Here is a 16,739-nt window from a genome sequence, read left to right on the forward strand (position 1 = left end):
AAACCAAACTTTAAAAATTTAATGGGCCAAAACAAAAAAAATATCGACAAAAAAAATTATTTTTCTTTAAATAATTATGTCCTTCAAAGCAAGCGTGGTCATGACTATCTAGTTTCTCATTTGATCACAAGGTAACCTTTCAAAGTTTCTCATTAAATTAAAGTTTATTTTGGTTTCGTTGCTTAACTATTTAATGATTAAAACATGGGTATAATTAATGTTGAAAATGTAGAAAATCATGAAACATTAGAATACCCCTAAGGTTTAACCCTACCACTTGTTGCGAGACCAATGTACGTTCTTCCTCCTACGTAGGCATAGGTCCGAGTTTGATGCTTTATTTGAGTGATCTTTAGGACATGATCCGAAAACATATTCAATGGATAATTCTCTGTCCAAACCCCAATTAATTCTTTGTCCATATCTTAACAAACTTGTTGAGCTCTATTTCCTTGTGACTCGTTCTTAACAAGCACATTTAACCACTATAAATACCCTAGTCTCGAATCCTATATCTATTCATATCATTCTGAAAAACCATACATATTTCAAAGTTTCAACATCAAATGGCTTCGAAATTCGACACAATTACACTGTTGTTAACTGTTGGGATGTGTTTATCTCTAGCAACATGTCGAAGCGGTGTAGACCGAACCAATATGGTCGCGAGACACGAGCGGTGGATGCGCAAGTATGGACGTGTTTACCAAGACACGGAAGAGAAGGCCAAACGATTCATCATATTCAAGAAGAATGTGGAGTTTATCGAACGTTCAAACAGTGAAGGAACTAGGACATATAAGCTTCGTATAAATGAATTTTCGGACTTGCAAAACGATGAATTCCGTGCCACTCGTAATGGATACAAGAAGCTCCCTCACAAGAAATCATCGACACCCTTTAGATATGAAAGTGTAAAGGATGTTCCCGAGAGTGTGGATTGGAGAGAAAAGGGAGCCGTGACTGGAGTCAAGGATCAAGGCCAATGTGGTAGTTAAACTATAACTTCATCATATATTTAGTAGCAAATATATTACTATATATATTACTGAAAATATTGCTACATTTCACGTTCATAGTTTTGTTTCTATACAGGTTCATGCTGGGCATTTTCAACGGTTGCAGCAATGGAAGGTATCAACCAAATTTCAACAAGCAAACTGATCTCATTATCCGAACAAGAACTCCTGGACTGCGATAGAACGGACGACAATCAGGACTGCCACGGAGGTTTCATGGAATCTGCATTCAAATTCATAGTAAAGAACAGAGGCCTCACCACGGAATCTGACTACCCATATCAAGGAATCTCTGGCACCTGCAACAGCCAAAAGAAAGCCTCAAGTGCAGCAACCATCACCGGGTACGAAAATGTGCCAGTCAATGATGAATCTGCCTTACTTAAAGTTGTTGCAAACCAACCGGTATCAGTGTCCATTGATGCAAGTGGACCATCTTTCCAGTTTTACGCTAGTGGCGTGATCACGAGCGATTGCGGGACAAATTTGGATCATGGAGTTACCGCAGTCGGATATGGGAAGACTGAAAATGGGACTAAATATTGGCTGGTGAAGAATTCTTGGGGATCAGAGTGGGGTGAGGCGGGATATGTCAGAGTTGCGAGAGATGTTGAGGCAAAGGAAGGGATGTGTGGGATTGCCATGCAAGCTTGTTATCCTACTGTTTCTTGTTAACAAGCTAAGCACCGTGTTCGAATTTTTGAATAATTTTGAAGCTCATAAGAATTCTTGTACGAGGTTTCTTGACTGCGAGATTGATTTACCTTCATTCTATGTTACTTTTTTGTGCATATGGTTGTTTAATTATGTAAACCTTGTTGAGAAAAAAACCTTTGTTCCAAGAATTTCTCTGTTTTAGTTGTCCTTGAGAACTTGAAATCAAACTCTTTCAACGTGCATAATTATTGTCTCTAATTAACAATCTCTTTTTCAATAATTAAACTACTTGAAATCGTTGAGAATCGATAAACTAAATGACCTGTGCTCTATACTGTTAGAATAAAAAATGCGTGTTAAAGGATGGTAAATAAACACTTTTAAAAATTATTTATGAGCTTGTGACGATTAAGCTGAGTTACCAGCTTGATTATCTATTTTTTTGTTTTAGTCTATTAACTTTTTAAAGTTTGGTTTTGGTACACTAACTTTTAATTTTCGGCTATTTTGGTCAAGTGAATGACATGGTACCAGAAAATGCTGACGTGACATTGAAAAATCCTAAAATGTCAATTACACGAAATATATTTTAATATTAAATGAAGGGTGTGTATGCTACAAATTTTGATTATTTTACTCAATTACATGGGATGCTATGTAAATAAATTTGATTATTTTACTCAATTACATATAGAATTATAAAACAAAATTAATTTAATTATTTATTTAAGTAAGGGTATTTTTGTCAATTTTTAATTAAAAAGGGTGTGTATGCTACAAATTTTGAATTACGGGGGGTTATTAGCTTAAAAAATTTCATAGGGAGTTAATTAGCAAACTCGGGATTTCACAGGGGTGATATATGCAATTTTTTCTTAATTTTTTGTGGTGCTTTAACAAACGCAGACTGCAATGTAGCTGGTTCCGTATGCGAAGATCCCCGGTTCATTGGTGGAGATGGCATCACTTTCAACAGTTGGACCAAAATCAATGAAATTAAAAGTTAGTGTATCAAAACCAAATTTTAAAAAATTAATGGACCAAAACAAAAAAAATGGACAAGTTAATGAACCAAAAAACTATTTCCTTTATATTAAGATAAAGAATACCACATTATGCATTTTAAGCTTCTTTCTCTCAATGTTAATGGGTTACTATTTTTTCTTAATTTTTCTTTTTTAAAAAAAAATTATGTGCCAAATAAAAATCAAACATCAATCACATTATTCAAAATTTATTTTTTTTTTTTTCTTCGAACTTGTTTCGTTCGATTTCTAGTACTTGCCATTACTCTATGAATGAAACATATCTTAATTAAATTTCTCACAATCAGAGGCGGAGTCAATGGGTAAGTGGTTGCACTCGCCATTCCTTAGCTTTGTTTTATATATAGTATTCTATCATTTAAATTTACAATTGTAGAATTCTAAAAAATTGTTGGGTTGTCTTCGATCCACCAAACTTAGGGCATGATTGGTATGCTTGAATTGAATAGAGTTAGAATGGAATCAACTTTGCAATGGAATAAAAACAAGAATGGAATGATAAGTTTATTTCATTCAAACGATTGGTAACGAAAAAATAAAACAGGAATGAAATAGAATTATTTTTAATTATCAAGTAATTTTTCACTAAAATTCAAAATTGTAACTACTCAAAAATATTTATGATAGATTAAAAAAATATTTATTATCATTATTATTTAAAAACAATAAAAAATTATAACTATTAATAGTCTATTAATCATTATAAAATTATCTTTATATTAAAAATAATATAAATATTAATTTTAATTTAGTAATTATTATTATTAGTATTTTATTTATTAAAATAAGTGTCTTTTAATAAATATTATTATAGTTATTATTTAACAATTATTTTATTATATTATACGTTTTTATAATATACGTGATATTGTTAATTTTATTTATTTGGTTATTAATATTTTAATCATCATTCAATTGTCATAATTTTATATTTATAAATTATAGTGTCCTAATTTGATAACATTTTATTTTTATGATTATTATTTTAGGTATTTTATTGAGCTAAATAAGGAAAATAGTTTATAAATGGAGAAAAATTAGAAGTGGGAATGATCATTCCAATCCAAAATGGATGGAATGGCTATTCTCATGAATATGGGAATAGCCATTCCAATGAGAATGGACATTCTCATTCCAAAACCAAACCAAGCATGATTGTAGGGAATGAGATGAGAATGTTCACTTCATTCTTGCCTCATTCTCTCCTACCAATCATGCCCTTATATTCCCACTCCCAAATAAAATGAGTGTAATGGCAAGCAAGGTTGAATCCACTGAAAACGGAGATTTATTTCCTTCGATGGCGGACAATAAAAGGGGGGATTTTTTGTTTTTTTTATACAAATGATAAATAAATAAAATACTAAACTAGATATAAATAATTGATGAAAATGTTAAATTCAATCTTACCAAATTATGATTCAAGGGGTTCTAATATTCAATTGTATCAATGTTCATCGGCTAACAAATCTATTCATGCATTTTATAACAATTAACCTTAAAATCATTGGGATATCCATTAAAATTCTTGTGTTTTCCTAATTTAATTGACTAAACCCAGCATCAAGTCAAAACTTGTCAATAATCAACGGGGCACGATAGCATCCCATGTTGATTAAAAATAACTTTTTGTTTTGAGAAAACAGTTAATCTTGAAAATCTAACAATTGAGATAGCTTCGATTGATAAATCCAATTTCGTTGATTTATTTAGATGAAATATGCTATGATAGAACAACACACCTAATATATCGCTACTCGAGTACCAATTATTCATGACAATTACGGATCAATGAATTCATGGATAGCAATAAAAATATGAAAATCAAATTAATATGTTAAATTAATCGACATACAACTTTCATAACAATAAAGTATAAATCAACAAATACTTGAAACAAAATAAGAATATCTATTTAAGCGCATAACATCACATTGATTCCATTGAAATAAAGAAAAATATCTCTTGAATCAAAAATAGAACTTTAGTCAAGCATAATTAGGTTCATAATTTCCATAAAAATTCAAAAGATGAAACTAAGTTTATAAAGAATAAAAAAAGAAAATCTCTGGCAGCTCTCTTTATTTTCATGTTGAAGCGTGAGATTAGAGTCCAAAAGGTAAGCCCAAAAACTAAAATAAAAATCTAATCAAAGATCAAGTCTTTCAATAAAGAAATATAGAGCTTGTATGGAATATATTTCTTTATCCCAATAATATTATCCTCTTTTCAAAAGTTTTTCATATATTGAATACCATAATTAGAACTCCAAAAATATGGTATTATCCTCTATAATTTCGAGCTCCCAAGCCCCAAGTATGTAATTTTCGCTGGTCAGTAATCATAAGGCATGCCCACGCCTTTATGCCAAATCCTCTTCTGGTTTGAGTGCTTCAGTTTTTCCTTAAGGGTGTGCCTACGTCTTGCTTCAAGACTTTTTCTGTTTATGTCATTCTTTCAAACTTCATCTTGGAAACTTCAAATTTGATAAAAATCATTTTTTTAGTCCAAATTTTCTTCAAGATAATAAAACTTGTTTCTACTAAAAAAAATAACATAAAAATGTGTCAATTAAGCACATTACAAAGATGATAACAAGGAAATATAATACAAATAAATGAACTATTATGAGATTATCAAAAATCATTTCACTCCCTTAATTGAATTTCATGGTTCCGTCCTCGCTCACAATATGTTAGTTTTTTTATATCGGCTGGATTAAGTTTTTGAGAGTTGTATATATCAATGTTTTCATAACTGAACCGGTAATCTAATCGATAAACCCTTAAAAAACTGGTTCAATCGGTCAGATCGTTTCAAAGGTATAGGTCTCGTCTTGTTTTTAATTAAGTCAAAGGGACTCTCTTTGTTTTATTTAAGTCAAAAGGTCTCCACTTAAGAGTAATATTCATTTTTAAGATTGAGAACAATTTTCAAGAAAAGACAACTCGTGTGTGGCCACTTTTAAACTTTTCTACTGACACTGTAGATATTTTAAAAATGTCTACTGCTTCAGTAGACATGTCTATTGAAGGAGTAGACATGGGCAGTAGACATGTCTACCGACCTTTAGTAGACATTTTTAAAATATATATTGGATAGTAGAGAATCTACTAATTGACAATTATAACAGCCTACATGAACTGAATCTCAGTCGATCTGAAAAATTGAAAAATAATCAGTTAAAATTGAAGAACTTCGGAATTGAAGAACTCCAGAATGGAAGAACTCCATAAATTGAAAACTTACTTACACTTGTTATTTTCCTTTGTTATCTTGCAATCTAAATGGAAAAAAGATATCCTGACAAAGATTGAAACACCGGAAGACTAATAAAAGATGGAAATGAGAAAAATATGCAGAAAGTTGAGGAGAAGATATAGAAATTTAGAAAACCCATTTGAGTAGGGAAGTAAATGAAAAATACAAATGGAGAGATAACTCATAGAAATCATGAAAAATTAGAAAACCATCTGAGAAGGAAAAAATATGAAAAATACGAAGTGAGAGAACTCACAAAAATCTCAATCCAAAATCTCTATTTTTTAATTTCATGTTATCTTTTTAGTAAGGGTAATATAGTCTTTTTATAATTGATGTCTATCCATTTAATTAAAAACAAGATCAGATCTGTATCCTATATTCTTCCCAGGTTCAACTGGGCAATCATATCGGAATATTATTATATTTTATAAAATAATAATATAATAGATTAATTGATATATTTTAAATTTTAGAAACCTTATATATGTATATATATATATATATATAATAATATATATACTCACCAAAGTTTAAAATCTAAACAACAACAACACACATACACACATATATATATGATCAAAATATGAAATACAATTATTTACATATTTTGTAAACAAAAAATAAATCAAAATAAGCTCAAATACTACTAAAATATTATTTTTAAAAATTTTAAAACCAAATAATCATGTATTTGTAACCAAAAATAAAATTTTAAATTTTAAATATAGAAAATACATTTTTTATAAGAAATAATATTTTAAAAAATTTACTTTTTTAAAGAATTATATTTTTTTAAAAAAAAATTAGATGAACCGGTCGAACTGATTGTGAACCGGTTCACCAGTTCAAGGTCGGTCAAACCGATTCTTGACAAAGTTTTACCGGTTCTAAGCGAGTCAACCGAAAAAAAAGTTTTTAGGATTATTTCGGACCAGATCTGTGACCGCTTCACTGTCGAACCGGCCGGTTCGATTCGGTTTTAAAAACATTAGTATATATAGATTTAGACAATCTTCTACCTTGAGTTAGATTTTGAGCTTTAGTTAGAGTATAGTCCATATTGTTTACATGATATAAGAGTTCAGATTCACTGTTATGTGTTGGATTGCTATAATGGGTCACTTATCATAGATATTTGGGGAAAATAATTTTTTGGTTTATAGTTATCCGTTCTTTGGTTGGTCCATTAACTTTTCAAAGTATGGTTTTGGTACATTAACTTTTAGCTTTCAGCTATTTTAGTCTATCTGATGACGTGATAACAGAAAAATGATGACGTGACACCGAAAAATGCTGACATGTCAAGCTGCTACGTCAGCAATTAGACTGAAAAAACCTAAAATTAAAATTTAGTGCACCAAAACCTAAATTTGAAAAGTTAATGGACCAAAACCGAAAAATAGATAAGTTAATTAACCAAAAAAATCAATTTTCCTAGATATTTTCTTCTCATCTAATAAAGTTATTGAGACTTTATTTATTGATTCTTACATGCTCCTCTGAAGCCCTCTCTGATTTGATCTTCACTGTTCTGCTTGTGAAGCTTTAAAAACTTCATAATGGTGCTGCTTAGGTAGTGTTTGTGAGAGTTTTTAGAGAGCATTTTTCAGCTTTTTCTTAACAAAATTTTGAGCTCTCCCAAACACTACTTTAATATGTTGATCTGATAAGCTTTGAACTGATGCGCTGATCTGCTTTGCATGATCTCTTTCGATCTTCTCAATTCGGACTCAACTACTAAAAAACAAAATATCCGAGTATTATTAATCAACGTTATAAAAAGCACTAAAGATTAGATGGGCGGCCACCTGCAATTAGAGTAATCAATTGGGGTTAGGTCCGCCGGGTCGGTCCGTCCCGTCCCTCCACACAGTTTTAAGTGGGTTGGGATTGAAATATTTCAACCCAATTAAAGGTGGGCCTAGGCGGGCCAACCCGAGGCGGGCTAGGGTTAGCCCGCAGGCCTGGAGAAAAATTTTCATTTTTTTAATTTTTATGGTGATATATGTACTTTTTTAATGAAAATTTTGATTTTTTTAATTACTTTATATAAAATGTACATATGTGAAATTAATAATTAAAAATTTAATTAATATTTATGAAATGAAGTGAAATTTATAATTAACTATAATTATTTTTATGTATTTATTTTTATTTGCGATGAACCAACCCGCAGGCCGACCCGTCTAAATCGCAACTCATCTTGGGTTGGATTAGGTTGAGGATTTCCAGCATGTTCGGATGGTGGACTAACCCCCCCTCGACCTGCCAAATGATGGGTTTATGGTGGACCTGCCCATCCCATCATGGGTTGACCCATCTGACAGTTCTACTCACTGTCCACCGTCTAGGTGCCTAAGTAGATGCAAGACAGCGCTTAGACGATTTTTTTTAAAAAGTATATTATTTAATTAATTATAAATATATATAATATTTTGTGATATTAAATATTAGCCAAAATAATCATATATAAAAGTGTACAAAGTTTTTATTAATATTTTTTCAACCATGCTTATTGATGTGCATAAGTTTTTTATATGCATATATTTCCACAAAACATGCCTAAATTTGTTCAACTTTTTTTAAAAAAAATTATTAATGGTTTTAAATTTTATTTTTTTTTAAAAAAATCGAATCATCTAGGCAGTTTGGTACTAGCCTTGGTGAGTTTTGAGTCGTCTAGAACCATCAATATTTTTTAAAAATTGAGGCAATGGGTGACCGCCTACCGTCTAGGCCGTTTTAGGCGCCGTTTTTTTCAAACAGTATTATTAATATCCAAAAGTCATATGAACTGATCTTATAATTTGATCTTACAATAATATATTTCAATATACTGAAAAGATTAAATAAATAAATAAATAATTTGGTCATGTAAATAGTCTCAATTTTATTTAATCATATAATCGATTAAATTTCAATCATCTCTTACTAACTTTGCTACTTTTGAAATTTGTCTCTCTTTTTTTTCTTTTTTTTTTTTCTTTCTATTTCTTTTTCTTTTTCCCTGGAATACCACATATCATTAGGGGTGGTTGGGTACGGTATACCGCATAGCATACCAAAAATTTTGATATCGAAATTTCAATACCACATGTCATTAGGGGTGGTTGGGTACGGTATACCGCATAGCATATCGAAAATTTTGATATCGAAATTTCTGATACCGATACCGTACCGAAAATTTCAGTATGACATAAATCCATAATAATACCGTACCGAATATCGAAATTCGGTAGGGTATCGATATGATACCGTGTATATCGATTTTTTTGTACTATTTTTTTTAAAAAAATATCGGTATATGCGGTATTATACCGATACCGTGTATACCGATTTTTTTTCGGTATACCGAAATATCGAAAATTCGAAAATTGCATACCGATATCGATACCGATACCGTACCGAAATTTTCGGTATATTCGATTTTTTTCGATACGATAAAAACGGTATGACGGTATTTCGGTATTTTTTTTCAGGATAAATCAACAACACGAGAAACAATATCAGCAATGATTTGCATCACGTAATATTGGTATATTAATGATTTATCCGTTACTATTAATAATACATGAACATATTAATGATTTATCCGTTACTATTAATAATACATGAACATCTTACATCCTATGTTAATAGAGAAATCGTGATATCATTTTTTATTTTCCTACAATAACTTTCATAATCTAAATAAACATTATTTTTTTACTAATAAATCTCTTTCTATCCTATCTATTATCTTCTATCATTTCAATTTTAAAAATTGAACTCAAGAAACTGATAAATTTCATATAATTTTTTTTGTATTTATTTTTTCCGTGGGACATATGTTTCGTGTGTCAGGATTCGTTAGGTTTATATAATAATTTTATTGGTTTTAATGGACTACAATGATAACCGAATACTTTTGATAAATTGTCGTCTAATGAACTACGAGATATTGAATGCCTAAACTTTAAAACTTTGACAAAGAATGTATGAACCTGTGGTGGAAAAGAGAAAAGGATATAGCTTTATTTTTTGTTGGATGATCATATAGATTTTCAAATAAAAGTAAAAATGTCGAAAGAAATGAAAATTTCAAGTTATTTTTCATCTATCAACCATACAGTGCATTTATCTTATATTATCAAAATTAAATCCACAAATTTATATATAATTTGTTAGTCAAGAAATTAATAATCACTCCATTATGTTAGATCTATTTCCTTTTCTTTTAGAATATGCGGAGAATTGTAATTTTAATTTATTTTATTATCAATTAATAAATTAGTAAAATTTATTTTGATACACGGACTATTGATAAAATGTCATATTGGTATGTGAACTATTGAAAATTATTTAATTGGTACATGATACAACTAAAAGTCGATTTTATCCTTAAGTAAATTGCTTTTAAGTCCAATTATTTTTAATAAATTGAACTAAGTGCACATTTTATTTTTTAAAGTAATTTATATTGATTAAAAGTGTAAACTAAATTTATATTAATTTAAAAATTATAAGAAATAAGTATCTTACTATTTTATAATATATTTATATGTTACTCATTAACAAATCATTTATTCAAATAAAATATATAATAAAATGATATTTTTATATCTATATTAAATAATTATCTTTTTTTTTTAAATTGATATAAAAACTTTATATTAATAAAACTACACTCAATAAATAAATAATAAACACGACTAAAATTAAAAATATAATACAATATATATTCATTTATTTATATTTAAATTCAAGTACGAGTAAAAAAATATAAATTTACAAAAATCTCAAAACAAGTGGAGAAATTTTAGGTCATTAGAATCACACAAATCGAGATAATAGGTGAAATGTTTTCTATGATATTTATTTTTCATGATTTAATTTAAATTTTTTTGAATTCTCAACATAACAATACCATATTTCTAAAAATTAAAATGGTAATTATGTTTTCTCAACAGTTTAAAAACAATTTCAACGGGCTCCGGTGACATATAATATTTATTTATTATATTTTCTTCGATATATTATAATATTTGTTGTTGTATAATTTGAGTTGACACTTATTTATCATGAAATAATTTTAAACAAATTTTATATTTTTAGAATTAATCAATAAATAAAATAAAAAATTAAATTATATACCTTATCAAACTTTATTAATAGTAATTGGACTTAATATCAATTTAGATTAAGGATAAACAAGACTTAATTTGATCATATACCAATTTAACATTTTATCAATAGTTCGTGTATCAAACATGAATATGACTCATTAATAAATTTTTTTATTATTTTTAAAATTATTTAATTAGTAAAAAAACTGATAAAAGTAATATTTAGAATAATCCATTCTATCTATTCTATGAAAGTGTCGATGCTACCCCATTGAGATAGTGTCCAATGGGATCTCCAACGACCTAGATTTAATGCAAGTGAGATGTTCACATGAACATCTCGCTTGCATAAAAAAATGGGTCATTGGCCAACATATCAGCATCGACATTACCCTATTCTATTGTTGGAAAATAATTAATTAAATAAATTGTGGAAGAAATGAGGTTGAAAGTCTTGTACCCAATTGTTGAAATAAATTCAAATTTGGTGAATAAATTGGAGGAAAAACTTGTTTTGGTTTGTCCCCACATTGGAACAACTTCAATGTATTGTTCACCTTATATAATCCAACTTTGGATTATGGGATTGGGCCCTTAGGGCACCGATGTTTTGTAAAAGAGCAAGATGCTAATCGATGCAGCAAACACGCGCGCGGGGCCGGCCGGCTCGGCGAGACGAGGCGAGGTCTTATGATCCGATTATTCTTTTTGGATAACGAGGCTATTTGATTATCCGCCCTGAGGCGAAGAATAAAATTGTTGATTCCGCTTACTTTTCTGAAAGTTATGATTTATGGCATGAACGTCTAGGACATGTTAACTTCAACACGTTGTAACGACTTGCAAATTTAAATGTAATACCTACGTTTAAAAAAAATCCACAAAACAAGTGTGAGATTTGTGTTGAAGTGAAAATGGTTAAAACTCCATTTCATAATGTCACGAGAAGTACTACGCCACTTAAATTAATACATACTGATGTATGTGATTTAAAAATGGTACAAACATGAGGTGAAAATAAGTACTTTATAACATTCATTGATGATTGCACCAGATTTTGTTATGTATATTTATTAAAAATCAAAGATAAAGCAATCGAAGCTTTCAAGAAATATAAAACTGAGATTGAAAATCAACAAAGTTCAAAGATTAAAATGATTCGAAGTGATCGAGCTGGAGAGTATGTGGCTCCTTTTGAACAATTTTGCTCAAATTTGGGCATCATTCATCAAACGATAGCCCCTTACTCACCTCAATCCAATGGCGTTGCTAAACGCAAGAATCGAACCTTAAAGAAAATGATGAACGCGTTGTTAATAAATTCTGGCTTACCTCAAAACATGTGGGGTGAAGCGATTCTCTCAGCAACTCATATTCTAAATAAGATTTCAATCAAAGGGAAAGATGAAACACCATATGAACAGTAGAAATGTCGTAAACCTTTTTACCAATACCTCAAAGTGTGGGGGTGTTTGTCTAAAGTAGAAGTACCTAAGCCAAAACAAATAAAAATTGGGCCTAAAACGGTTGACTGTATATTTATTGGTTATGCATACAATAGTAGTGCATATCGATTTTTAGTACATAAGTCAAAAATTCCTGATGTACATGAAGGCACAATTATAGAGTCAAGGAATGTTGTATTCTTTGAAAAGATCTTTCCATGTAAAGAAAGGAAAGAAATAAGTTCGAACAAGCGAACTCATGAAAACACAACTGAAACTCCACAAAAAAACAAGGAACCAAGACGCAGTAAGAGTGTAAGAGTTGAAAAGTCATTTGGTCCTGATTTTCTAACATACATGTTAGATAATGAACCAAGAACTCTTCAAGAGGCTTTATAAAATCCTGAGGCTCCTTTTTGGAAGGAAGCCATACAAAATGAAATAAATTCCATCATACATAATCATGTATGAGAGTTGGTTGATCTCCCTCCGGGATGTAAATCTTTGGGATCCAAATGGATTCTTAAAATGAAATAAAAAGAATATGGATCTATAGATAAATATAAAGCTCGACTAGTGGTTCAAGGTTTTAGACAAAATGAGGGATATGATTTCTTCGATACCAACTCTCCGGTTTCTAGAATAACATCCATTCGTGTTCTCATAGCTATTGCAGCATTGCATGATCTTGAGATACATCAAATGGATGTTAAAACAACGTTTTTGAATGGAGAGTTGGAAGAATAAATATATATAAAAAGGGTTTGTTGTACCTGGAAAAGAACAAAAGGTGTGTAAACTTGTCAAGTCATTGTATGGACTTAAACAAGAACCTAAACAGTGACATCAAAATTTTGACACTGCTATGTTGTCAAATGGTTTCACAATAAATGAATGTGACAAATGTGTCTATATTAAAGGTACTACAAATGCATATGTAATTGTTTGCCTTTATGTAGATGAGATGTTAATCATGGGAAGCAACCATGAATTGATTGTGAAAACCAATAAAATGTTGAGACAACATTTTGACATGAAGGATTTGAGATTGTGTGATATTATTCTAGGGATTAAAGTTTCTAGAACATATGCTGGAATTATTTTATCTCAAACTCATTATGTAGAAAAGGTTCTTGAATGATTTAATGCCACAAATCGTCCTCCGGCTAGAACACCTATGGATTTGGGTACACATTTAGCCAAAAATAGAGGAGAACCTGTTTCACAAGTGGAATATGCAAGGATGATAGGAAGTTTGATGTACTTAACTAACTGTACACGTCCTGATCTTGCATATACAATAAACAAACTTAGTCGGTTCACAAGTAATCCAAGTGAGGATCATTAGAAATCATTAATGAGAGTGCTTGGATATTTGAAATACACTTCAAGTTATGAAATAGTGCATACAAAATATCCTGCGGTCCTAGAAGGATATTGTGATGCAAATTGGATTTCTGACACGAAAGACTCCAAGTCTACTAGTGGATATGTATTCACAATTGGTGGAGGAGCGGTGTCATGAAGATCCTCTAAACAAACATGTATAGCTTTGTCGACTATGGAGTCCGAGTTCATTGCTTTAGATAAATCTGGTGAAGAAGCCGAGTGACTTCAAAACTTTCTAAAAGATATTCCATATTGAAATAAACCGGTGTCTTCCATTACTATTCATTGTGACAGTCAGTCAGCAATAGGAAGAGCACAAAGTAGTATGTACAATGGTAAATCTTGACATATTCGTCGGAGACACAATACCATAAGACAATTGATCTCGAATGGGGTTATTTTGGTTGACTATGTGAAGTCAAAGGAAAACCTTGCGGATCCGCTTACAAAAAGTATAAATAGAGATCAAATGTACAAACTACTAAGAGAAATGAGTTTAAAATCCACACAATAAAATATTTATAGCGGTAACCCAACCTTGAGAATTGGAGATCCCAAAATCTTGGTTCAATGGGACAACTAAGTTATAAATATTAGTTTGAGTACTTGGAATCTTTACTGACTCATTCCTAGAACATCCAAGTAAAATGTACCTGCAACATGTGGTGAGGTTAAGTTTTATTTTTATGATTCCTATACCTATGAGGTAGAGTAACGCAGGATACTCTTGATAGGAGATCACCTATATAAGTACAAATTATTGATTGCTTTGATTGAAACACTTATGAATCTAAGATATGGTCCAAGGCCGAAATGGACACAACGTGAGAACAAAATATGTTAGAGTATTGTTATATAAATACTATTGACTTGGTTTACAAAAACGATTGATTAGTTCAAGACATCGCGTCACTATGAAACTAGTAAATCCGATAGTATTTTACTAAGGTAGGTTCAAAGGCACAAGCTACCTATCTTGATGTACCAATAACTCAAAAAGACTTTCTAGTGAGAATGCTAACGTACGTAAAATTCATTCATGTGGGGGATTGTTGGAAAATAATTAATTGAATGAATTGTGGAAGAAATTGTGGAAGAAATGGGCTTGAAAGGCTTGTCCCAATTGTTGAAATAAATTCAAATTTGGTGAATAAATTGGAGGAAAAACTTTTTTTGGTTTGTCCCACATTGGAAAAACTTCAATGTATTGGTCACTTTATATAATCCAACTTTGAATTATGGGATTGGGTCTTTAGGGCACCGATGTTTTGTAAAGGGGCAAGATGCTAATCGATGAAACAAACACACGTGCGCGGTCAGCCGGCTCGGCGAGGCGAGGTCTTATGATCCGATTATTCTTTTTGGATAAAATTTAATTAAAAATAATATTTATTATTATTTTTTTGTGTGCGCGCGGGCGGTATCTTCTGCAAAACAGTAAGTTGGCCAAAAGTTTGCCGCCCGAGCGGTCAAATATTACGGCTTAGGCGCATCGTCAATTGAGCGAGACAGAAAGTTGGAAAATTTTGGGCGCCCGAGCGGTCCGAAAAGTCACGACTCTTTCTGGGGTTTTTTTTTTTCTATCATGGGTTGCATCTTTAGGCCTTCAAACGTGTTGTTTGGTGTGTAAGTATATATATATGGTGGTTATAACACAAACAGACATAGAAAAAAATCTGATAACGTATTACATCAGATTTCTCTGAAAATTCTTCCCTCTCTCTCACAAAAGTCAAGTTGATGCATATTTTCATTCGACGAAGATCGAGATATTTGGTGTGCTACTATATCTCGATTGTACAGTCGTTGTATCTTAAAGACGATTGCCGCCAATGTTTAAGCACTGTTAGTGAGCAATTTCGTCTTGCGGATAGATAGATTCTCTCGCCTCGACTTTGTTCATTATCGTCGCTGTTGTTGTTGCTGTTGACATTCAAGTTATACAGAATTCGGAATACATTTCAATAACATCTATTACAATAACCAAGACACCAAAATATCTAATTTCATAAGAAGAAATTGCATATATCACTCCTGTGAAATCCCGATTTCGCTTATAACTCCCTGTCAAATTTTTTTGAGCTAAAAATTCCCCCGTGTTTTCGGATCGATAGCACACGCACCCTTCCCGCTATGGTTTGTAATTAACGCGCTATGAGTTGCGGATATTGAAGTTTTTTTTTTTTACAAAATGTCTAAAATACCCTTTAGTGACTGATAATTTCTCAACACAATTGTTGGATAATGTATTTTCTTTTTAAAATTTTTAAATAAATATTGTATTATTCATGTAATTTTTTTATTCAATAGTACATCGGTGCATAAATTATACACGTATATACATGTAATTAAGAAGCGAGCAAATTGGTGATAAATCCCCAAACCCAAACTTGACTTTGCCCTAACTTCCTACCCATAAGATTCTTTGCAATAGCTCCCTAGGACCACAAAACTTGAATATTTAATTTTTTAATTCTTGTACTGGATTTATGCTTTTTTATGCTTAAAATCTAAAGACTTTATGCTAAAATCTGAAGATTTTGTGCTTATTCATGGTACAAAAAATTATCCGTAAAAATGGTATCAGAGCCTTAGGTTAATTATTCAGATATAATATTATTCGTTAATTCATGCTTTTCTTTGTTGAGGAGAAGATTTTTTTTAAAAGATGACTTCAAACGAAGGTTTGAATCAAGAGGATTTTATTCATATGAAATCCTATAAACAAGTTAATCTATTCATAATAGATTACTTACAACAGGTTGTGATTAATGCTCTTAATTTTGAAGAGATAAAGAAAAATGATTTCTAACT

The 16,739-nt window shown here is 30.7% G+C and overlaps 1 protein-coding gene across 1 annotated transcript; it reads left to right on the forward strand.

Annotated features, from left to right (window-relative positions):
• Positions 1-566: 566 nt before the first annotated feature.
• Positions 567-1,694, forward strand: LOC140864825 (senescence-specific cysteine protease SAG39-like). Its single transcript, XM_073269213.1, has 2 exons — positions 567-990; positions 1,096-1,694. The coding sequence occupies exons 1-2, from the start codon at positions 567-569 to the stop codon at positions 1,692-1,694; spliced, it is 1,023 nt and encodes a 340-aa protein (XP_073125314.1).
• The last annotated feature ends 15,045 nt before the right edge of the window (positions 1,695-16,739 follow it).

The sequence above is a fragment of the Henckelia pumila genome, chromosome 1 (assembly GCF_033568475.1).
Source record: "Henckelia pumila isolate YLH828 chromosome 1, ASM3356847v2, whole genome shotgun sequence".
Taxonomy (NCBI): Eukaryota; Viridiplantae; Streptophyta; class Magnoliopsida; order Lamiales; family Gesneriaceae; genus Henckelia; species Henckelia pumila.